The sequence below is a fragment of the Hyperolius riggenbachi genome, chromosome 9 (genome assembly GCF_040937935.1).
Source record: "Hyperolius riggenbachi isolate aHypRig1 chromosome 9, aHypRig1.pri, whole genome shotgun sequence".
Classification (NCBI taxonomy): domain Eukaryota; kingdom Metazoa; phylum Chordata; class Amphibia; order Anura; family Hyperoliidae; genus Hyperolius; species Hyperolius riggenbachi.
In genome coordinates, this window is record NC_090654.1 from 210412047 (window position 1) to 210436194 (window position 24148).

The 24148-nt window shown below is 43.0% G+C and overlaps 1 protein-coding gene across 12 annotated transcripts in view; it reads left to right on the forward strand.

Annotated features, from left to right (window-relative positions):
• Positions 1 to 24148, forward strand: part of RYR3 (ryanodine receptor 3) — a 1134733-nt gene that overhangs the window by 1067584 nt on the left and 43001 nt on the right. For all 12 annotated transcript variants that reach the window (XM_068253938.1, XM_068253930.1, XM_068253931.1 and 9 more), the window contains 5 exons: positions 529 to 700; positions 10169 to 10255; positions 10837 to 11043; positions 13854 to 13984; positions 18439 to 18481. In XM_068253938.1, coding sequence (XP_068110039.1) covers positions 529 to 700; positions 10169 to 10255; positions 10837 to 11043; positions 13854 to 13984; positions 18439 to 18481 — 640 coding nt within the window. The remainder of the gene's footprint in view (positions 1 to 528; positions 701 to 10168; positions 10256 to 10836; positions 11044 to 13853; positions 13985 to 18438; positions 18482 to 24148) is intronic.

A 24148-nucleotide genomic window follows, 5' to 3' on the forward strand; every position in this document is an offset into this window, starting at 1 on the left:
ATGTCTGCTCTCAATAATAACATTGTAAGCCTTTGCCAGGGTCCTCCCTTCCCTACTGTGATTTACATGATCATGTGCTCTTTTCCTATGACCGCCTCGTACTTGTATTACTGGGCCTACCTAACCAGCCCAAAATCACATGATCATGTATTTTGTACCCTGTTTGCCTTGTACAGGTTTGTCCTATGTTGTATAACCTTGTTATGTCTGAAAAATAAATGCACTTCTCAGTTTGCTGACTGTGGGCTCAATTCGCAAAGATTGGGAAATATTTCTAATAACACTCTACTCAGTGGCTTTAATTTCAACTAGAACTTTTCAAATGCTGCTTTACTCTTGACAGTATACCAGTGACCTCTCACGTGACAGTTATAGCCACCTCCTAGATATGGATTACTCATATTTTCAATTCTGATAAGGCTCTGTTGTCATTTCAGATGTCTTACATTGTTTGTGAACTGTGTGCCCTATGGCAATTATTGCTATTTTATATACTGTTAACCATCAATAATGACATTCATTCTGCAGCATGGAGGATGGTGAGAAAAAGGACAAAGCTAAAGCTGAAGAACAGTCTGAATTGTTGGAAAGTAAAGCAGAGCTAAGGAAGAAGAGGAGACGAGGGCAGAAAAAAGAGGAGCATGAAGCATTCATGGCAAATTTCCTGGCAGGACTGGAGATCTACCAAACCAAAATGCTGGTATGAACTCTCAATGGGTGCATTTCATCTCTGCAGTAGTTTGTCATAATCTAAAGCCCCATCTACATCATACGATTCTTTGTGCGATTCGATTACGATTCTAATTACGATTCAATTAAATCCGACATGTCCGATCGGGATTCGATTCAATTCGATTTGCCATTGTTTTGCAATGGCAAATCGAATTGAATCGAATCCCAAACGGACATGTCAGAATTAATCGGATCGTAAATAGAATCGTAATCGAATCGCACAAAGAATCGTATCGTGTAGATGGGGCTTTAGGTCTCACCAAACTCAGGAATTATAATACAATACTGGGTGATTTTTCAACTCTACCCCATTCAGAGTTCTCCCCAAAAATTTTACCCAGCTGAGTGGAATGGGGAGATTTGGTGGTGAGTAAAATAAAAAATAAATAAACATGTACTATTTTTATTATATTAAAAAATTTCAACACATAGTGCTCCACCACCCCAAAAAAATAATTAGGCATAATCACTCACCCTCCCATTTACAGTCAAAATCACTGTCACACAAAGTGCCCCTGCTCCAACACTTTATCCTACACGTCGAAATAACCTACATCCCATAGACTTTTACTATCCCTTCCCCTCCCCCAACCCTAACCCTAACCCTCCTGCTATACGTTTGATAGTGGATGTAGGCAAATTCGACGTGTAGGTTATCACGTCGGAACACCCCCCCCCCCCCTTCCCCGAAAGTATAGGTAGCCCGTATCTTTTCAGTTTTGCTCGCTCATCCCTACTAGCCATATGCAGGTCAATTAAGCTTGATACCTAGCCCATCCATCGCTATTCTATTAGAATTTGATTAGTGATTGACTTCTATCATGGCAAGGTCAACTTCGATAGTTTTCAGCAGACAAATCAAGCTTAACCAAACTGCAAGCGTTGTTCTTCACAATGCAGGGCAAATCTATGGGCCATTAATCCCTCACCACTCCTGTTCTGCCACCATCCCACATAGATTTCCAACATGTCTCTCATCAGACTTTCAATCGATAAACTACACAAAATTGATTCTAAGTCAATCAATTGTATATGTATGAGCAATTGATTACTAGCAGATTCAGTCAAAGTGATCAAAATCAATGTGTCTAGGGCCAGCTTTAGATATGTTTTGCTTAAAGTGAACCTCCAGACTAAAAATCGACTCAGCAGCACTGAAAAGGCCTGGTGTTTTTTTAAAAGTTTCACAGCATCAGAACTTTGTTTCTCTTATACAAGCCTCATTTTTAGATGCACAGAAGAAAACTGCCCGGGCATTTTCCCCCTGATGCTGTGCAAAGTATGATAGGATTTCTGATGTTCTTGCTCTCGTTCTGCTGATTTGGTTCAAATTATTTTTTTCTTACATTTTGAATTTGACATTTGAAGCCTAGGGTGCGCAGCTGGGAGGGATGATCAGGACACTGGACAGTTGGAACTGTGTCTCCTGCTCCCTGTCACCTCCTTTCAACCAAAAAGATGGCTGCCCCATGACAAAGATGGCAGCCCCCATGAATCACAAACATTTGCCTGTTCTTTTAAAACAGGGCGAGTAAGAGATTATATTACCAATCTATTCTAATTAACATAACTGATGTAACTTAATGACAGTATGTTTGTTTAGGCTGAAGTTCCCCTTTAACTTGGGTAATAAAATTAAGGCCTATTAGTTCAACAATGACAGGAACCAATTGTGAGCATCACAAACCAAACGCTTTTGAGCAAAGCAGAGTGCCCAATCCTTCCTAACTAGCAAGCTGCTCCTGTGTGAACAGATCACAGACAAGTCGATACAGCCTCCAGCCTGTGGCTGATGGCTCTACAAGCTGAGCTAAGGGGTGAGGAAGGAGGGAGAGAAGCATTGTGTGTATGTAATACCTTATCTTTGTAGCAGAGCATTTCTGCACATTTTGTACAGATTTTAAGGAGTTATTTAAGGACCACATGGACAGGGGCAATACATTACATTATTTGAATGTACTGCCAGGCGTTCTGTCTAAATTAGCTTGGCACATCATCCAGTTAAAGTGGGCCCAAATAAAAAATACAAGATTTCAGAAATAAAATCTATTTTCTAAATTATAATAATAAATAAGCAGCCTTTTTTCAGTTGCATGATGACAAATATAAAATATTTTACATTTATTGTAGGAACCCCTCCTTTCCTTTCAAATTGCCAGACAAAATCCGGCAAACTGGTGGAGTAGGTGGTGTCCGGCAATGGAGGAATTGCTAATGGCTGCCCCCCAGTATAACCCTAGTTATTAAAAGAGAAGGGTGAAAAGCATGCACTGAAATGCTCATAGGTTTGAAGGAGTGTTTATTTATTTTTGTATGTGTTAGAGTGGTGCAACTAAATATTTTTAATTAAAAAAAATGTTTGGTTTGGGTCTGCTTTAAATGAGGCTGAGGAGAACACTTCCACAGATGAGTTTGTGGTGCAGGAAACCAAGTCTCCCAGACTTCGTAGCATCCACAGGAAAGTGCTCCAGTTAAATGATTATGTGCTGATGTTCTACACACAAACCCACAGTTATGTCAGTAATCGTAGATACTGAACTCAGGAACAGTTTTGCAAACAAAAGTTATGGGTGAATTCTATTGCATGGACACATTTCATGTTGTTTTCAGAAGATAATGATAATTTTCGATGTTGATTCTCTGTAGTGAAATACTGAGAAAGTTAACAGGATTCTCTCAATGGATACCGTTTTGACTTTGCTGTGCGCCTATAGTGTAAACATATTCCTTCTAGGGAAGCTTAGAGGCCGGGATTTAGTGTATGAAGCTATTGCCAAATGTTACGTGGCCCTGCAGGCAGTGATCTTCAGAATTTGCTGAAAATGGGATGGTAGCGTCCGTGAAACAGGTATCAGATTCTGAAGTTTTGGTCAGCAATTATGGAAGGCTTTGTTCACATTTTCACATGTCCGTATGCAATGTATACATTGTTTATTACAATGACAGCGCATTACAATAATGCAATTTATTTGGATGCAGATGTTATCATGCCCATTCAGTTGTGTTGGCTGTGAATTGAGGTTCACTAGCATGTTGCGTTACTGCCCAGTGTACACATTGTGAGCAAGGCCTTACTATGTTGGCAAAGATATTGGCCACAATTCACTAAGCTCATCTCCTGTCTTTAATAACGTTTGTGAGCTGTTTTTACTGTTATCATCATGCTCACTAAACAATTTACCTCAGGCAAAACTAAAGTTAAGAATTTAAGGAGTCTTTAGGTTAAGGAATAATAATATAGGCAAAAATATGCCTATGGGGCTTTCATAGTGCAATGCTAGCATCACATCGTAACATGTAGCGTTATGGTAACGCACTTCTGCAGTACCTTACCTCTAAATGCACGTTACCATGTACAGTAAAGCATACTTTTCATGGAATATATGCTTGTCTGTACCTACTGTATGCAACAGTAATGCAGCGTTAATCTGTGTTACCACTTTTTTGTTGCGTTGCAACTTTACAGTGCAACGTCCCATTGTGAACCTAGCTTCAGAAGTTAGCACCTGGCCTGAGCTGTGGTTAAGTGGAGTGTTACTACTGACTGCAATGTAAGTGAAGCACACACACAGAAATCACAGAGACACACACATACACACACAGCCTCTCTATTTCTCCTTTCATAGCTGTCCTACCTGGGCCAGCTGTAGTCACTCTGGTAGCAAGAGGGGTGGAGCTACATCCTGCCTGCATGTGCTCCTTTAATTCATATCTACTGTATGTGGAAATAACAACAGAGGTGATAACTTAAGGACTGAAGTGATAAGACAACACTCTCAGGGCCCACTCACACTTGAAAGTGGCAAAACGGTATTGCGTGGGTGATTTTACCGTGATTATCACAGTAAAATCACTGTACACTCTTACGATTCCTGATTAAAAAAATGCTAGCGCTTCAGCGCTTAGTGGGAATCACTTGCTAATCACCTGGGGTGCTTTTAGGCATAGACAGTACAGGCCATTGCCTAGAGTGCCATTGGTCCTGGGTGCACCATGTTGCTAGAGTAAGCCCCGTCCCCCAAATAAAGACCCGCCCTGGACTAAGCCTCACCCCTGGGTGTTATATTTCTTGCTTCTGCTACATCTGCTTAGCACAAGTTGCAGGCAACTGCCACTGTGTCCATCTGTGTCTTGTGCATCCTCCTTTCCTCCTTTGTGCCTTTTTCTGTCTCTATTGTACCTCCTTCTGTCTCCTTGTGCATCCTTCAGTCTCTTGTGCCATGTCTGACCACATTTGTCCTTCTGTCTCCCCTTGTGCCTCCTTCTGTCTCCATGTGCCTCCTTCAGTCCCCCTGTGTCATCTCTGCCTCCTTCTGTGCCCTTGTGCCTCCTTCTTTCCATCTGTGCCTCCTTATGTCCTCTTGTGCCTTTCTGTGTCCCCTTGTGCTATCTTTGCCCCCCCCCCCCTGTGCCTCCTTCTGTCTGCCTTTGTGTCTCCTTTTGTCTCCATGTGCGTCTTCAGTCCCCATGTGCCACCTCTGTCCCCTGCGCCTTCCTCTGTCCCCCTGTGCCGCCTTCCGTGCCCCTTTGTACCTTCTTTTTGTCTCCCTGTGCTTCTGTATGTTCCCCTCTGCCTTCTTCTGTCCCCCTTTTGTGCCTCCTTCTGCCCCCTTTTGTGCATCCTTCTGTCCCTCTTTGTGCCTTCTATTGTCTCCTTGTTCCTCTTTCTGCCGCCCTTTGTGCTTTTTTCTGCCCCCTATTGTGCCTCCTTCTGTCCCCTGTGTGCCTCCTTCAGTCTCCCTGTGCCTCCTGCTTTCCTCCTGTGCCTCCTTTTGTCCCGCATTGTGCTTCAATCTGCCCCCATTGTGCCTCCTTCTGCCTCACTTTGTGCCTCCTCCAGTCCCCCTATGCCTTCTTCTGACCCTCGTGCCTTCTTCTGTCCCACTGTACCTCCCGCTGTCCCTCTGTGTACCTCTTTCTGTCCTGTGCCTCCTTCTGTACTTCTTTTTGTCTCATTGTGTCCCCCTGTGTGCCTCCTTCTGTCCTTCTTTGTGACTTCTTCTGACCCTCATTCCTCCTTCTGTCCCCATGTGCCTCCCTATGTCCCCCCGGTCCCTCCTTCTGTCCTCCTGTGCCTCCTTCTGTCCCCCTTTGTGCTTCCTTCCATCCCCCTGTGTGCCTCCTTTAGTTCCCCTGTGACTCCTTCTGTCCTCCTTTTTTGTCTCCTTGTGCCCTCCTTTGTGCCTCCTGCTGACCCCCTTGCAGAGGCACCTGGTCCACCAGGCTGACCATGCGGTTGCCTGGAGTGCTGTGCCGGTGTGTTTGTGTGTGTGTCTTCCGCGTTATAAATATTTTGGGTTGAAACGCTGCTGCATTACGAATATTTTTTGTGAAACGCTGCTGCATTGCGATTATTTTAACCACTTAAGCCCTCAGTCGTTTTCACTGTATGCAATAGAGCAGGGGTCCCCACCCTTTTTGAGCCCGGGGCCCACTATCCCAACCAAAATTTTCTCCGTGGCCCCCCTGGGGATGGGGGGTGGGGGGGAGGGGGGAGTGGGCGTGGCTAGTGTCGGCGGCAGCAGCCCCCCCTTTTTTCCCAGATTCCACAGTATAGCAAGTACAGTTACCACAGTATAGCAAGTACAGTTAGCCTAGTATAGCAAGTATAGTTACCCCAGTATAGCAAGTACAGTTACCACAGTTTTCTTTTCTTCTTCTTATATATTTTTTAGGCTAGCACACCAGGACGGGTTGCCTGGACAACCAGACGCCCGTCAAGCCACTCCCCCCTGATACTGCGGCTAATAGTGACACTACGGGCTTAGTAAGATGGGATCCCCCTCCAACACGCCTCTAGTGGGCGGGGTTGTCCTATGGCGGCGGCTCGGGGCAGCGTCCCTTGACGTGTGCTCGGCTGGGAGGAGCGATCTTTGATGTGGCATACTCCACGGCGGGTTGCCCTGACTACAGGACGCCCGCCGAGTTACTCCTCCCTGATACTGCGGCCTTTTACTACGCAATCCGCGTAGTTTCCGGTTTTGGTCACGGAATCCCCTATGACGTACCCGGAAGGGGCGGGGCTTTTATGGCGGCGGCTCGGGATGGCGTCTTCACGCTCATTCGGCTGGGGGGAGTGACATCTGGAGTGGTAAGCCTATTTTAAGTGTTGCTGTGATGTTTAAAGATGTAATTTTCTTGCCTCTGAGGAAGCAGAGCTAGACTTTGCGAAACAGACTGTTAGGCTATAACATCGAACTTTTAATCTTTGTACTGAGGATGGAATAAAGGTGTTTTCTGCAATCCATTGGTGCCCGGACGCTTTTCTCTTGCTGTTGATACAGTTACCACAGTATAGCCAGTATAGTTACCCCAGTATAGCAAGTACAGTTACCACAGTATAGCAAGTACAGTTACCACAGTATAGCAAGTACAGTTAGCCTAGTATAGCAAGTACAGTTACCACAGTATAGCAAGTACAGTTACCACAGTATAGCAAGTACAGTTATCCCAGTATAGCAAGTACAGTTACCACACTATAGCAAGTACAGTTAGCCTAGTATAGCAAGTATAGCTACCCCAGTATAGCCAGTAGTTACCCCAGTATAGCAAGTACAGTTAGCCTAGTATAGCAAGTATAGTTACCCCAGTATAGCAAGTACAGTTAGCCTAGTATAGCAAGTATAGCTACCCCAGTATAGCCAGTAGTTACCCCAGTATATCAAGTACAGTTAGCCTAGTATAGCAAGTATAGTTACCCCAGTATAGCTAGTACAGTTACCACAGTATAGCATGGCAAGTACAGTCAGCCCAGTATAGCAAGTATAGTTAGCCCAGTATAGCAAGTATAGTTAGCCCAGTATAGCCAGTAGTTACCCCAGTATAGCAAGTATAGTTAGCCCAGTATAGCCAGTAGTTATCCCAGTATAGCAAGTATAGTTAGCCCAGAATAGCAAGTATAGTTAGCCCAGAATAGCAAGTATAGTTAGCCTAGAATAGGAAGTATAGTTAGCCCAGAATAGCAAGTATAGTTAGCCCAGTATAGCAAGTATAGTTACCCCAGTATAGCAAGTATAGTTACCCCAGTATAGCAAGTATAGTTAGCCCAGTATAGCAAGTATAGTTAGCCCAGTATAGCAAGTATAGTTAGCCCAGTATAGCAAGTATAGTTAGCCCAGTATAGCAAGTATAGTTAGCCCAGAATAGCAAGTATAGATAGCCTGGTATCGCTGCCCCAGTGTCGCCAGTACAGTTAGCCCAGTGTAGCCTCTCCTCTCCTCCCCCAGCACGGCCGCCGCTCCTGTTACCCTACGAGCGGGCAGTCGCTTCCTTATGTTCCCCATAGCTTCTCTCCTCTTGCAGCACCTCGTATTACAGCAGCGCTTCCCGCGCGGCTGCTGTAAGGAAGGGTAGGAAATAGGGCAGCGGCTTCCTGTAGCGGCGATCGCCGTTACCATGGGAACGCTGCCCCGCCTCCTTCCCTCCTTACAGCAGTTGCACAGCAAGCGCTGCTGTAATACGAGATGCGAGAGGGGCTATGGGGAATATAAGGAAGAAAGCGGCCGCCCGCTCATAAGGTATCAGGAACGGCGGCCACTGGGGGGAGAGGGAGAAAGGCCAGATCCGCCACGGCCCCCCAGAAATCTGCCCACAGACCCCCAGGGGGCCGCGGCCCCCAGGTTGGGGACCTCTGCATTAGAGCAATGTTCACCTCCCATTCATTAGCCTATAACTGTATCACTACTTATCACAATGAACTGATCTATATCTTGTTTTTTCCACCACCAATTAGGCTTTCTTTGGGTGGTACATTTTGCTAAGAGCTACCTTACTGTAAATGCATTTTAACAGTAAGAATAAGAAAAAAACTGAAAAAATTAATTATTTCTCAGTTTTCGCCCATTATAGTTTTAAAATAATACATGCCTCCATAATTAAAACCCATGTATTTTATTTACCCATTTGTCCCGGTTATTTCACCGTTTAAATTATGTCCCTATCACAATGTATGGCGACAATATTTTATTAGGAAATAAGAGTATTTTTTCCGTTTTGCATCCATCACTATTTACAAGCTTATAAAATAATATATATAGAAATATTTCATCTTTGCATAGATATTTAAAAAGTTTAGACCCTTAGGTAAATATTTATGTGTGGTTTTTTTTTGTATTGTAATGTTTTTTGTTTTGTTTTTTATTAAACATTTTATGAGGGTATTTTTGGGAGGGGGGGGGATGTAAATAGTGTTTTATTTGGGGAAATATATGTGCATTTTAATTTTTTCTTACTTTTAGATGTAGTTTTACTTTTTGGCCACAAAATGGCAACCTTGAGTTTGTTTACATGACGTCACTCTAAGCGTACAATGTACGCTTAGAGGGACATAGGAGTCAGAAAAAGCGAAGCTTCCGAGAGAAGCTGTTGCTTTTTCTGCGGGGGAGAGGAATCAGTGATCGGGCACCATAGTCCGATTCTGGTACACTATAGTAAAGGGAATAGTAGTCTGGCACTCAAATGCTTACTCCTGAGGGTTAAACAGTCTTACTCAGAGGGTGCTTCCATCACATATAAAGCATCTTCACCTTTTCATTGAATAAACAACTTCTTCTATTGGGCTTGCAAAACGAACTTCGAGACGTGCAGCAAGTAAAGTTAGTGCAGGGCACAACAACAAACTTAGCACATGGAAAAGAAGGATACTGTGCACCTGTCTCTTTAACATTTCTGAAATTTATTCCATTCCTCAGCCAGAAGTAAACAGTATTGACAAATGCAAAGAGTATCGTCAAACCTGTGTGTTGGAAGTTGCTACGGTGAAGGAGGGAGAGGTGACCAGGGGAAGATTGGACGGCACTACAGCCGTTTCACGCCGCTCGGGCGCTTGCTCACATGCGTGCACGCATGGAGGTCAAGGAGGTCAAAGTGGTTAATGGGGGGTTCCTGGGGGGAGTTGGCAGGTTTTCTCGCCTGGAGTGACAAAATGGCTAGAGGCAGCCCTGCTAATCGCCCTAGTGTGAATGGGACCTCACTGTGAAAACATATCACTACATGTTAATAAGGCAAGCTTTTTTTAGTGAATTAACACTTAAAATACCGATCAGTGTGTGGTGATAAGATTTCACTTGCCTTATTATAACCAGCATGATCTTAGTGAATTGAGACCATTGATGGCATCGTGCAGCATTATCCCTTTCGGCAAAGCCATCATTAGTGACACTGGTATCTTCTGTACAAGTGGGTAAGTAATTCACCAGATTTTTAATGACCCCTGTGTGTCTTGACAACCAGTCATTTACACAGACTGTATATTTTGAACCAACTTTTTAGAAAGAAAGAAAAGAAGTTTCTTTTCTTCAAACTCAGTGACCTCCATGAGAAAATAATTATCTGTCCCGAGAGAGACTATTGTAGAAACACAGCAGACTCTTAAGAGCTAAATGTGGATCTAATACATGTACTAAACCTTTAATCCTTTTCCCTTTTCTCTTTTCAGAATTATCTGGCCAGAAATTTCTACAATCTCCGATTCCTTGCCCTGTTTGTTGCATTCGCCATTAACTTTATTCTATTGTTCTACAAGGTAATGCCTTTTTTATATGGCATCCTCTCTTGTGCTGTATCAGAGTGGTCTTCAGTCAAAGTACTTTAGGAACAAAGTCTTTCTTTACATTTCTGATTCTATTGTCTTCTTGTAAGAAAAATAATTCTTTAAAGACCGACATCTCAATGTCTCTTCTTAAAACGGGCTTTCATCGTCAGTATCCTACTGCAGCTCAGTTGTGCTTTTTTCTTTCTCAGTCAGCCCATACACTGCTCATTATGTCACTTGGCTGCCGCTCTATGTGGTAGAAAGGTTAAACATAAAAAATAGAGAACAGTTTTTTTGTAGTTTCTGAATAGTGAAGTTTGCATTGGCTTTGGCCTGGAATCTCTGGAAATAAATGATAAAGTACAAAAAAAGGAAACGTTAAAAGAAGAAGTTCAGCCATTTGGGACGTTAGTTGTGTAAATAATGTGCCTGCCTCATTAGCCTTGATAGGCAATAGTTTTGTATGATCTGTTTAGAACAGCTTGCTCAACTCTTCAAGCAATTAAATGAGTATTCTGATGTTGCTCTGTCAAGGATCGTTTTGGATCAATTAAGTTTCCTTTGTTTGTTAGGTAACTGAAGAACCTTCCAACGATGACCCAGATAATGAGCCCAATTTATGGAACACATTTCAAGAAGATGAGGAGGAGGCAGAGGAAGGAGCGGTTTACTTTGTTCTTCAGGAAACCACTGGCTATATGGCTCCAACACTCCGTATCCTGGCTGTAATCCACACCATTATATCTTTCCTCTGTGTCATTGGATATTACTGTCTAAAGGTATTAAAATATACATATGTATTTATGTAACTCCTATTGTTTTTATCACAATTTCCTAATTGTAGTTGAAGCTGCCGGAGCAGGCACCGTGGCCAGCAGCACTATGCAACTCAGCAGTCATATGGTAAGGATCTGATTCCAAGCTCCACGTGGGGAACTGCGTGGAGCTTGAAGACAGATCTATCCGGTGTGAATGTTGAGTTGCATGGCGCTGGCGGCTGTTCTCAACCTATGTGTGTTTTACATTAAGACTGGTGCCATGGTGCCTTGTTATGTCTTTAAGTAAAATTTCACATGATATAAAAGCGCTACTGTGGCATAAAACAATTAATTAAAATAGCATATTAAAAATAAACAAATTATTTAAAAATATTTATATAGAAGGATGCGCTTCCTCCCCGGGAGGTACTCCGTATGTGGCAAAATAGGTATCAAATTGTATAAGCGCACATAATTTTACTAACGCACGTCCTCATGTAAGACAACAGTATCTGTAGTGCCTCAATCTTCAGTTCATCCAATATACACATGTATTATAGGAGTTCACCCACCACCAGGGCACCCGTCGGGGGAACTAAATCACCGGATAAAATGTAACCCCCATGGGTTATACTGCACCTCCACTCCTGGATACTCCAGTGCCTCCGGTCCCAGGTCTCCCAACACTCCACAAGTAAATTGGCATGTACCTCAAAAAAGAGTGAAAGACACTCACATAGCGTTATACCGGATAGCAAACTTAAAATCTTTAATAAAAATTGCACTCGCATGTCCTTTCCACCATAAACAAGCACAGAGTTTGTTACACGGGCTCTCCTCCACTGCCTCCTGGTAAGCACCAAATCCAGCCTGGGGTTGGTATTACTTATCCCACCACTGCAGCTCTACGTCTCTCACCCGCAGTTTGAATGGCCACCGTGTATATCCATCCACTGTACCTCCCCTTTATACATTTCGAATCTCATCCAGAGTTACTCCCCAACCTGCTTTCTCCTCTAACACTCTAAGGCTGTAGACCCCTTGCATCACTTGCTCATTCATGAGGCTTAAGGACTTTTCTAGAGCAGTGCCTCTTGTATGGAACTCCCTCCATACCCCCCATCAGGCTCGCTCGCACCTTAAACTCATTCAAGCAGGCCTCAAATACGCATCTGTTCAACACTATACTGTCCCTGTGCAACATTGTTTAATGCTGTAATGTCTCCCCTATCTATTGTACAGCACTGCATAATATGTTAGCACTTCATAAATAAAGCTTAATAATAATAATTAGAGTGAGGCAGTTGGTTCAGCAACTGGGTGAGGCTCTGCGCCCCTATTTAGCGCTGATTCAGGATTTTTTGTTTTCTCCCTCGCTACACTACTAGTCATTGGGGTGCATTTATTAACTAGCATGGTTTCCTGCTCAGACATTTGCCCTGCTGTCTGTGGACATGTCTGTGTCTTACGTGCCAAAAAGATGACAAACATTCACATTTTTAATCAAGGCACAGTGGAGTTTTTCTATGACAATTACCAAAATCTGATAATTGATATCTATATACCTACAAATTCCTATGCTCTGATGAAAACTCATTTGTAATGTGAAATTAAATTTAAAACAACATTTTTAATTGTGAAATTTGTAAATTTGTATTGCTAGCATGAATGTGCAAATGGTAAAGTTACCTAAGCTACACACATAATATAGACCATGACTCAGGAGAAGAGTGCTGCAGTGTTCATTTATCTCATGCACCGTTCTATCAAGAAAGGCAAAATACCAGTGGATTATCATATATTATATATGTTACGGCCAGAACCCAAAGTGTGGCCACTTCGCATTCTGGCCAGCCACTTCGGGTTCTGGCTGGCCAATGTGCAAAGTGGCCGCAGCGCAGCGGCCAATGTTAGAAATGTTATGTTTACGCCGTCTCGCTGCAGCCAAATTTATTACAACTTGCTTAATTGAATTAAATATATCCGGCGGCAATGTAATAGATGAAGCCGCCGGCTTTCGCACTGCCTCTCTCCTCTACCCCCCCCCCCTCTCTCCTCTTCCCGCCTCCCATACAATAAGTAGCAGCCGGCGGGGACACGCGTGTCCCAAGAGTCATTCGTCGCGGCTGGGGAATCCTGCCGTTCCTGCAGAGCGGGTACTGGCAGAAGCAATGTCTGCAGCCTCCCCGTTCTGCTGCCCCTGCTGCGACGAACAACTCTCCGGCTGCATGTTCTCGGCTGCTACTTATTGTATGGGAGGCAGGGAGAGGAGAGAGAGGGGGGGGGGGGGGGAGAGAAGAGAGGCAGTGCAAAAGCCGGCGGCTTCATCTATTACATTGCCGCCGGCTATATTTAATTAAATTAAGTAAGTTGTAATAAATTTGACCGCAGCGAGACGGCGTAAACATAACATTTCTAACATTGGCCGCTGCGCTGCGGCCACTTCGCACATTGGCCGGCCAGAACCCGAAGTGGCCGGCCAGAACGCGAAGTGGCCACACTACGGGTTCTGGCCGTAACATATACATTGATATACAGGGTGGGGATGATAATTATCTCTTTACAGACCACAAGTATAAATAACAAAAAGATCATGCACGATGAGCAGAAAAGGGAAAGGAAAGTCTTTGATTTTATAAGAGATTTATTACACGCTCAGACTTTTTCACAAGTGATTATAGAATGAAGTGTGGAAAAAACTACCATATGTAATTGTGTTCAGATAACTGGTGGAATCATGGTACCCCTAATGGTTCTGCTAAAGTATGTGAATGGAGAACAGAGATATCCAGCTATCTTCTAACATACTTCCTTCTTTTATTTTCCAAAAGGTTCCTCTGGTGGTATTTAAACGTGAGAAAGAAATTGCTCGTAATGTGGAGTTTGATGGCTTGTACATCACAGAGCAGCCATCAGAAGACGACATTAAAGGGCAATGGGACCGACTTGTCATCAATACTCCGTAAGTGACGTGGATAATGTGACTTGCGCATAAAGTATTTTCATTATTCGTTGCTAATGGCCTTTGCTATTCTTTTGCACACTATAATATCTTTATAAACTTTACACTAGTTACTGTAATTTATGGAGATGTCAGTTTTAACCTTTGTTGAAGCCTGCCAACTTCAAGGTCTATATATTGTACTTCAGAGCCATATCTCCTGTATGTACTGATGCATTGTGTAAATCGGTACCAGCTATATTTGTTACTCGCTACCATTGATTGTGAGTAACAAATAACCAACCAATGTAGGAGAATTTGAGTGCTCAAGGACCCTAACAAACCTATTCAGACAGCTGTTGGACAGTAATTTCTATTATTTGTTGCAGTAAGTTTAGGCGTTTTTTACCAGAAGGCATATTCTGTACACATCAGCCAAAGTCTACAAAATACATAGAAATGAAAACGCAGGATCTCAAGATGAAAGTAGAGTAACTACAAAAATGTCTTTGTCAGTAAAGTAAAAAGGATGCAGTAGCATATACCAACAAATATTAAACCAATACAGTAATATTATCCATGCACACTGGCTATTGAGACCAGCAATAGAGTTAAACCAGAGTATCTCGGGCAAGAAAGTTACTTGCGTTACATTCCAACATTATCATAAAATACCTGTTCTAGATTATTTGAATACGTTTTTGTCCTAATGGCATACATAATTATCCTGTTGCTATGCCAGGCTAAAGGTGCACTGATGGTTTTGTGAGTTTTAATGTTTGTTGTTATGTGGTATTGCAGTATGATTTATGAATTGACCCTGCTTTTATCTTGACTTGAAACATCGTAAGTTTTCTTCACAAAAGTAAACAAAGGCTCGAATCCTCTGGACCAAGCTAAGGTGAATATGGAATGCCAAAAGCCTCAGAAGATCCTAAAATAACAAAACTAAGAGAGAGACTATTCATCTCCTCTTTAGATGTTAGTGCACTGTTTTTAGTTTTACAATTGGGTTGTTTCTTGAAGTATTTCAACATTACACTTTGATAACTGACGTAATGCAGCCGCCTTAGTCCATTTACTGCAAGGTCATATTTTATTCATTTATAGTGCTTACTGTATTCATTTATTGTACATATTCATGCTTTATTCATTTAAGTGCTTTATTTATTTACCTTAGAGCTTGGTGTTTCCTCAGTGCTGCCTTTACAGCAGGGGCAACATTTAAGAAATTCTACAGAACATCAGGCGTTAGGTGCTACTGCATTTAACCTTTGTCTGGACGGATATAAGGAAATCTGAACCAAAGAATACTGAGATATTTTTCTTCTTTTAAAAAAATGACAGTTGCTTGACTGGCCTTTTGGCTTAAACCAGGGGAGGACTGGCCCAGGGGGACGGGGGGCAATTGCCCCCCGGGCCGCCCAAATCTTGAGTAATTAGGGCCAGCCGCTGCTATATGCAGCGGCCGCAGACATACCACAGGTGACAGGTTCGCAGTGGGGATCGCAACCTCGCGCGATATTTCCCGGCAAGTTGAAGTATCCAATCAGAGAAGGGGCTGAGGCGGCCGGCCGAGGTGTGCCCTTGTGCGTGGCTGCGCCTGCGGTGGATGTGAGCGGCACAAGGACACAAATAGCTTAGGTCCTCTCCGGCCCGGTGGGTTGACCCCGCTTGACTCCGCCCCCCGCCTGGAGCCATTGCCGCCCGCAACGTGCTGCTGTGCCTGCGGTGTCATCGGAGTGAGCTGTCTCACTCTTCAGCTTTCTGTGCTTGGGGGGCTGGAGGCCTGGAGCTGTGGCTACGAGTGGCTGGCTGGAGGAGTCGGACACAGTCCTCCCCAGTGCTGCTGTGCCTGCGGTGTCATCGGAGTGAGCTGTCTCACTCTTCAGCTTTCTGTGCTGGGGGGGCTGGGGCCCTGGAGCTGCGGCTACGAGTGGCTGGCTGGCTGTCCTGGCTGGAGGAATCGGACACTCTGGGGGCTGGGAGACGGAGATGCCACCTATAGCTGCTTGCTGCTGTGGAGGAGGAGGAGGTGTAGGACTGAGGAGACAGGAGGATAGAGGAGGTCGGGTCCAGGTCGCCAGAGGAGAAGGTGGTTTTTATAAATTTTGTTTCTGTACTTCTTCTCCCTCTTGTCACTGAGTTACTCACACTTTGCTGCCTGCCTGCTACTGCTGTCAAATTCAATTCTCTGCCCAGGCCAGTGCCCTCTGAGTTTTTTTTTGTGTGATAATCATCCCCATTCTGACCCTGGCCTGAGGGAGAACGTTTTTTCTTCTTGTGGTGTGATTGGCGACAGGGGAGGGGGGAGGCAGGCAGTTAGGCACTGTGTGTGTGGTGGGGGGGGGGGGGGAGTGTTGTTTAAAGGAGTTATCAGGTTTAATGAAATAAGTGCTACTTACCCGGGGCTTCCTCCAGCCCCATGCTCCCAGCATGTCCCTTGCCGCAGCTCTGCAGTCAGCCATTCGCTGCCGCTGCCTCCCAGTCCCTGGCGATGGCACCAGTCCGACCTGGATGTCGGCCTGTACTGCGCCTGTGCGAGCAGCACTGTCAATCACCGCCACGTGGACCGGAGTGTACTGCGCAGGCGCAGTAGTTCTGCGTCTGCACAGTACGCTCTGGTCCATGTGGCGGTGATTGACAGCGCCGCTCGCACAGGCGCAGTCGGCCTGATGTCATCGCCGGGGGCTGGGAGGCAGCGGCAGCGAACAGCTGACTGCAGAGCTGCGGCAAGGGACATGCTGGAAGCTTGGGGCTGGACAAGCCCTGGGTAAGTAGCACTTATTTTCTAAAAAAAAAAAAAAAAAAAAAAAAAAAGCCTGATAACCATCAGACACAGACAGGTAGATTGTGCGGAGAAATGGGGTTAGGCATCAGGTACATAGTGTGTGTGTGTGTGTGTGGCTGGGGCTGTTAGTCATTACAATTTGAAGATTTGCACACAAGAAAGATATGGCTTTGGGCTGGGGATGTCGTGAAACGGGCCTCTAGTTTGTGTTGTCCCCCCAGGCCAAAAGGTCCCAGTCCTCCCCTGGCTTAAACACTGTCTTAAAGGGAACTTGCCACTGAATTGTAAAAATGTGTCATACTAATCTCCCTCTAAAGGTGGCCACACACCATACAATTTTGTAAATATCTGTTCAATTTAGGAATTGCAATCAATTTTTCTGAGTGATTGTAACATTTCAAAAATATGACCAATGTACCACACACGTATGTTCAATTTTTCCCCTATTATGATAAAAATGATTGGAAACTCTGACAAAATTGCTAGGGTATGTATATTAATAAAATTGACAATCCAACACACACCATACAATCTTTAGAAAGATTGAAGAAAAATATCTGGCATTCTGGATCGATTAAAATCGAAGAAAACTGGAAATCTGATCGGATTTTTCAGTCGAATGAAAAAAAAGCTTTCGATTTTTTCGGGAGATCCGATCGTTTTTATCAAATTAACGTAAAATCAGATCATTTTATTGTATCGTGTGTGGCCACCTTAAGGGAGGTTCATAAACTAAGTGGGCTTTTGGGGGTGCAGCAAACTGTTACTTATGGGAAGGGGGCTGGCCTCCCATATATAGAGAGCCATCTACCTTCTCTGCTCGATGCCACAAAACCAAATGTTGAAAATGGTATAGCGCATCCCCAGCAGTTGAAATGCATGCCGGGGAAGTGCAATGCATGCCAGGAGATGTAGTTCCCTTTGATGTGATTACCTCTCCTGGTTCAAAGACGTAACCACGACAATGACGATGCAATGGCATGCATTGCAGACACCAGTGTTGTGCTGTACAATCACAGGGGCAGCTATGGAACACCCCCCCTCCCCCATAGGTAATAGCCTGCTGCACCCCAAAAGCCCACACAGTTTAGGAACCTTCCCTAGGGGATGTTAGTTTAGTTTGATTGCTGCACAAAGGAGCACCTAGGTGCACACGCACAATTTGTGTTACAGGCCAGGATTGAACTTGATCCTGCTTTAATTTTCTTATTCTTTCACTCCACAAAGTTTATTTTGCCTTCTTATTGTAGGAGTGAATTGTGGATAAATTGCTGGAGAAGGAAGGATTACTCTTTGCAGCATTCTATGTACAAGTTCTCCATATTCTGCCACTGGGGTGCAGGCAGATAGCTTTATGATTAGTGTTTAATCACTGCCATGGTAAAACATACTTTATATCTTCTTATCCCCTTCTGATTGTTGAGCTTACCTTCCAGGAAATGAGGAGTGTGATTTGAAACTACTGCATACATTGAAGGTATAGAAAAAATATGTCATTTTTAGGATGGATTACCAGAAAGTCACATTTGCAGGAATATAATGCACAAAGAATAATCTTCTCCTTTGCTTATTGCAGTGACGGCTTTGCTTTTGTCATTGAAATGCAGATCATACGAATCTATTTTCATGCTGGTGGTGCTGCAGGTAGTTTGAATAATGTGTCTTTTTATTATTCTGTTTGTAGATCTTTTCCTAATAATTACTGGGATAAATTTGTTAAAAGGAAGGTAAGTTCTATACTACTTTTATGGTAAATGTGAATGTCATGCAACAAGTTATGTGTATATAAAGCAAACCTGTAACAAAAGACAAAACCTGTTAACCTATACCTGTACAAGACAGCAAACGCCACAGGGTGTCTGATCAGACATCTCAGTTTAACGACTCTCCTTCCAGCACATCATGATCTCCAAAAAGTACTGTAATTACTAGACTTCTTATAGTCGGAACTGGATTGACAGGGCCTTACATAAAACATGCAGCCTTGCTCTTCTTGTAGCTGTTTACAGGTTTTGGCTATAACAATGACTCTGTTTAACCTTTTGTGTTGTGTGCATGTTTAACTCATTTTGGACAAACGACTCTTTTACTATAAAGCATTGTTCTCCAAACCTGTCCTTAAGGCCCACCAACAGTGCATGTTTTGTGGAAACCCACAGAGGTAGTTAATCAGCTCTACTGAGACACTAATTACCTCACCTGTGCATGTTTATGGTTTTCTGCAAAACATGTATTGTTGGTGGGCCTTGAGGACAGGGTTGGGGAACTCTGCCATAAAGGACCAGAGCCTTTTGTTTTATTTTTGCACTTCCTGATCACTGTCATTGGCTCACGGTGGTCAGGAGCCAATGAAAATGTCCGTCTTTAGACAGCCGAGTTCTGTGCCAGCGGGGATGCACTATTGTGTCTCATGCACAGGATCAGGCAGCATTAAACCTACATCGCATCAGGCTTAGGCGGCCATGAGTGTGGCATAGTTTAACTGTGGCTGGTCTTGAACCGGTTAAGCAGAAGTTCAGGGTTTTTGTTTTATTACCTGGTCCTCTTCTGTGGTTCCACCTCGCTGACATTAAAGTTGACTTCTCTTCTCACCTGTATTTTTGACAAAAGCCTAAGGATGCCATCACACAGGCGCTTCCAACATCCCCACATCTTCAGATGGTGGGGCACATGGTGCATGTGTTGCACATCTTCCTTTACTCTACATTGGCCCAAAGATAAAGTACCTCCAAGGGAACAACGGCATGACAAAATAACAAGCGCATTAAAGTCATGGAGTGGCCTAGCCAGTCTCTAAATTCTCAGTCAAATGGAAGGAGTTGAAGCTTTTTATTGCCAAGTGGCAGCCAAGAAACCTGAAGGATTTAGAGAGTTTCTGTAAAGAGGAGTGGGCCAAAATACCTCCCATGCAAACTTGGTGACCAACTACAAGAAACATTTTATCACTGAGCTGCCCAACAAAGATTTCTACACTAAGATATGTTTTCCTTGGGGATAAAACACTTATTTTACTCAGTGACATATACCATATATACTAAAGTATAAGCCACATTTTTGGGTACACAAAAGCAGGGGTCTTGACTTATACCTGAGTCATAAGCAGTCACCCCCCCCCCCCCCCCATACCCTCCACCACAAAATAGAAAACGCAGCTGCAAAACAGAGCAGTGGTGCTTCATCCCCTCTGCGAGTAGTGTCTGCACTGGTAAACCCCCGCCCACCAGAGCAACCATTGTGGCATACCTGTTTGTGTTCAACTGATGCAGTGATGCCACTGCTGAAATAGTGGAGTGTGGCAAAATGGTGCCTAGAATAAAACTTAGATTAAATATGTGTTGTCCTATACAACTGATCTTGTTTTTTAAGGAAAGTGCCATGTTAAGTTTCATTGCAGGAGTTCACATTCAGAGTTTGATATCAATATCCAACCAATCAGAACACAGCAGTACACAGACCACAGACTTCATATAATCCATTTACAATTGCTATTAAATTGTAATGTCTATGACGTGCTCATGCAATTCTTTTCATCTTGTGATCAAAATGTACAGTTGTCAGAGTTGTTGCTTAATTATTAAATTACCTTTCATAGGATAAGTGATTGATGATATTTAAAAAAAAAAAAAAAAACAGAGAGAGAGAGAGAGAGAAACCTAGCCAGTGTGCATCTGTAACTCGGTGACAGCACCGCCAGTAGTAATCTTCACAGAACATTTACAATATATGGAGATATATATATATATATATATATATATATATATATATATATATATATATATATATATATATATATAAAATTCAAAGTGTGTGCACAGTATTTTACCAAGAAAAGACACAAATTTGTGCTTTCAGCTGGCTGTGTAAATCCACATTTTAATCAGAGTATAATATCCACCAGCTAAGTTTCCATGGATATTAAGTCTTATGGAAGGGATGTTAAGTCCCAGCTGAGCATTAGATGAATTTATTGTAGTGAAATGTTGTCTGCAATCAGTCTGAAATGCATACCACAATGTTACAACCTTTGGCTATAAAAGAATGAGGGATACTCGAGTTAATATTCTGTTCTCAGGTGGGGAGGGGGCAATGTGCAGTAGCCAGAGGGAGAGACAGGACTATTGATGTCTTGATAAAACTCCATAGTGCTGTCCATGTACTAGGCTTGTGGCTCCAGAAAAAGACAAATTTGTTTTGACAGATTAGACTGGTAAAAATGATAGATGGTCTGATAGCTGTGCTATTTAACAAAAGAAAGGAAATACTGTAAAATAGAGAAGATGAGACAGAAAAAGGTTTTAAGGTATGTTCTGTTGACCTCCTTTCTACACTCTGGCACCCATGGACATTCTAGGTGTGTGCCTGTGTGCAGCTATCCAACTCCAAGGGGTTCGTTGATATGGAAGTCACCTTGTTCTCCAATTTACAAAATCTATTTGCCTTGTGCTATAGTCATAAAAGGGAGGTGTAATTTTGTACTGTTGTGATCAGTGTTTCATGCCCTACTCTAATTTCCCTGACGTTCAGATCCACCGTCTACTACTTTTTTGATGATTTGTGGCAAACTGGCTGATGAGTGTTTGACACTGCTTTATAAATATACTTATATTTTCCAATAGCTGCTGTTTGTTAAAATGGCAGTCACAGACAGCTGATTTCCACTTTTATAAATTCTGCAATTTTTAGATCTCCAGAAAAGTGCATTTATATATGCAAAAAAATCCCCAGCACTTTTCTAGTAATCTGCAGCATGCCATATTCATAAATAGGTCCCTAACCAAAGACTTATCTGTAAATACAACTAAGCAGGTAGGAATGATTAGAGATATATATACAAGGCATTTTACCCTGGGGATGAGCAATGTTCAGAACTCCCCCAGGAACAAACTTTACCAGTCAAATGTTGGCATCTAAATTTGAATCCTATCATTTATGACGGTTTTTTTTTAAATTGTGCCCTTGATTTCCAAAGTTTGTCTGTTTTTATTTTAACAAAATAAGATATCACTATTTTAGATGGTGAGGATGACCATAATATAATCATAGTTACTGGGAAATTGGTCCTTAGGGCTAGCGAGCTTGGCCTTTCCACTTCAAATTCCGTTATATTCAGCCATGGCAACAATACATTGTTTGGAGTACACAAACCTTCCCATCCCACATGTTCGAGGAGATCTGATGGCCTCTTTGGAGGTACTCAGACAAATGACTAGAACATCACTTTTGGGAACTCTATAACCCTTCTACTCCGACGAAAAAAATAGGATTAAATTATAAATGTTACTCCCCTTCAGTGCCCCATCGTGTGAAACTTCATGGAGTTTTCCTTGTTGAGGTGTTTATAGTCAGATGCTTCAGCGTGTAAATTAGATGTCTTTCCCATGTAACTAAAATTATTGTTGGCAATTAGAGTATCTTTTCTGCACGGGAAAGGGAATCTGTAATTCTCTTCTTTCCTTGAGTAAGTTGAGCTTATATTTGCCTTCCGTGGTGTCATTTTTTGTTCTAACAGCTCTTCAGTTAATCCCTGGAGTCTTTCCATGTGGCTTGTTTTAAGCTAATAATGCATGGCAACATTGTTAATAAGCTTTTATCTCACTTAAAGCTTCGACTCTGTGCTGTTGACTGAGATGTATTGCTTTTTAATTGTTTGTCTTTTTGTCATTGTGAAGAAACAACCTATATTCCCTTCCAGGACATGGGAAATTACTGCAAATATGTTGATCAGTGCCCCATGGGACAAGTGTTCAGCAATAATTGTATGTGATCATGGTTTCTGTTCTTTGCCCATGGCAACTTTTAGAAGGATACTTAAAAGATCCATAGAAGTTGCTTTGTCCTTCAGTGTGCTCATTAAATTATTATGATTCTGTTGCTTTTAACTATATACCACGCACAAGTATTTTACTTTACATAAGCTGTCATCACAGACACAGATATACATTGGAGTCTCTTAAATTGCTGGTAAAAACCTGCTGTGGAGGAGAGCTGCCAACGTGATAAACACAGACAAAGATGATCAGAAGACAAATTATTCAACAGTGCCCAGAGACCACCACTTCTTACACTTGTTCCTTCATTTAACTCTGACATGCTTAAAGGGGCACTACAGCGAAAAACTGTAAAATTTAAAATATGTGCAAACATATACAAATAAGAAGTACATTTTTTCCAGAGTAAAATGAGCCATAAATTACTTTTCTCCTATGCTGCGGTCACTTACAGAAGGTAGTAGAAATCTGACAGAAGTGACAGGTTTTGGACTAGTCCATCTCTTTATAGGGGATTTTCAGGGATATATTTATTTTCAAAAGCACTTAGAGAATGGCAGTTGCTCTGTCCAACTGCCAAAAAACTGTGCAGGGAGCAGGGAAGCTGGCCAGCATCATTGTTTAAATCCTTTTTCTGCAATATCTTTATAAAGAATAAATGCCTTCCTGAGGCCGTGCACCCTCTGGCACCCACCACCGCTGCCTCCCACCCACACCCAGGTACCAAGTCAGACACACTTTTTTTGGCACCACCGCCATTGTTTGCCATTATGCTTGGATGTTATGCTCTGCTATGTTCATCATGACCATCTTTTTTATGCCACTGTCTACTTATTGTTGCTGTATTAAACACTATAGTGCCGGATCTTCTTCATGCTACTTTTTTGTTGAACTTGCTGCTCTACATTTGTCCTGAGCACATAGTGTTCTGGGTGTTTTTGACCTACCTACCCCGAGTGCCCGCTAACTCTCCCTCAATTTTTGCATTGACTTTTGCCTTTCGGCGTGAGCACCGGATATGTCCGATACTGAAGAGGACATCCCTCTCGAAGATTTGGACATTGCTGATCAGTCAGCTTCGGTCCACGGTGACCACGTAACAGCTGGGAGGTCTGACCTTACCAGTTTTTTCACAAACTCTGGAGGGTCAAGCGGTTCTAATAACACAGTGGGTGCCAAGGTGCTGGAACAAAATCTGAGGAGGCTATGTGAGAGAGAGGTGGGCGTTTTTTGGACGGTCACCACGTTGGAGAGATATAAGGGAGAGCAATTGGTGGCCAGGGGTTTCAGGAGGTACCAGGAACCGTCTGAATATAGGCAGGACCCGAAATTCGTTGAGAATTGGAAGCAAGAATTTTTGGAGCATGCAGCCCGCCTACAAGATATTGTTCTAAATAGAAGCAAAGTCGAATTAGATCTGTTGACAAGTGCAATCGCAGAGAATAAAGCGGAATTCAAGAAATTAGTGACCGAGAAGCAATTTAAAGATTCAATTGACAAAATTGATAAGAAATTAGCAACAGTACAAGATAATATCAAAGCACGGAAATTGCACAAACTTCTCCGTGACAAAGAAGATTACAAATTTGGGAGAGTCTTTTCATGGGCACAGCCCCTTGGCCTCGG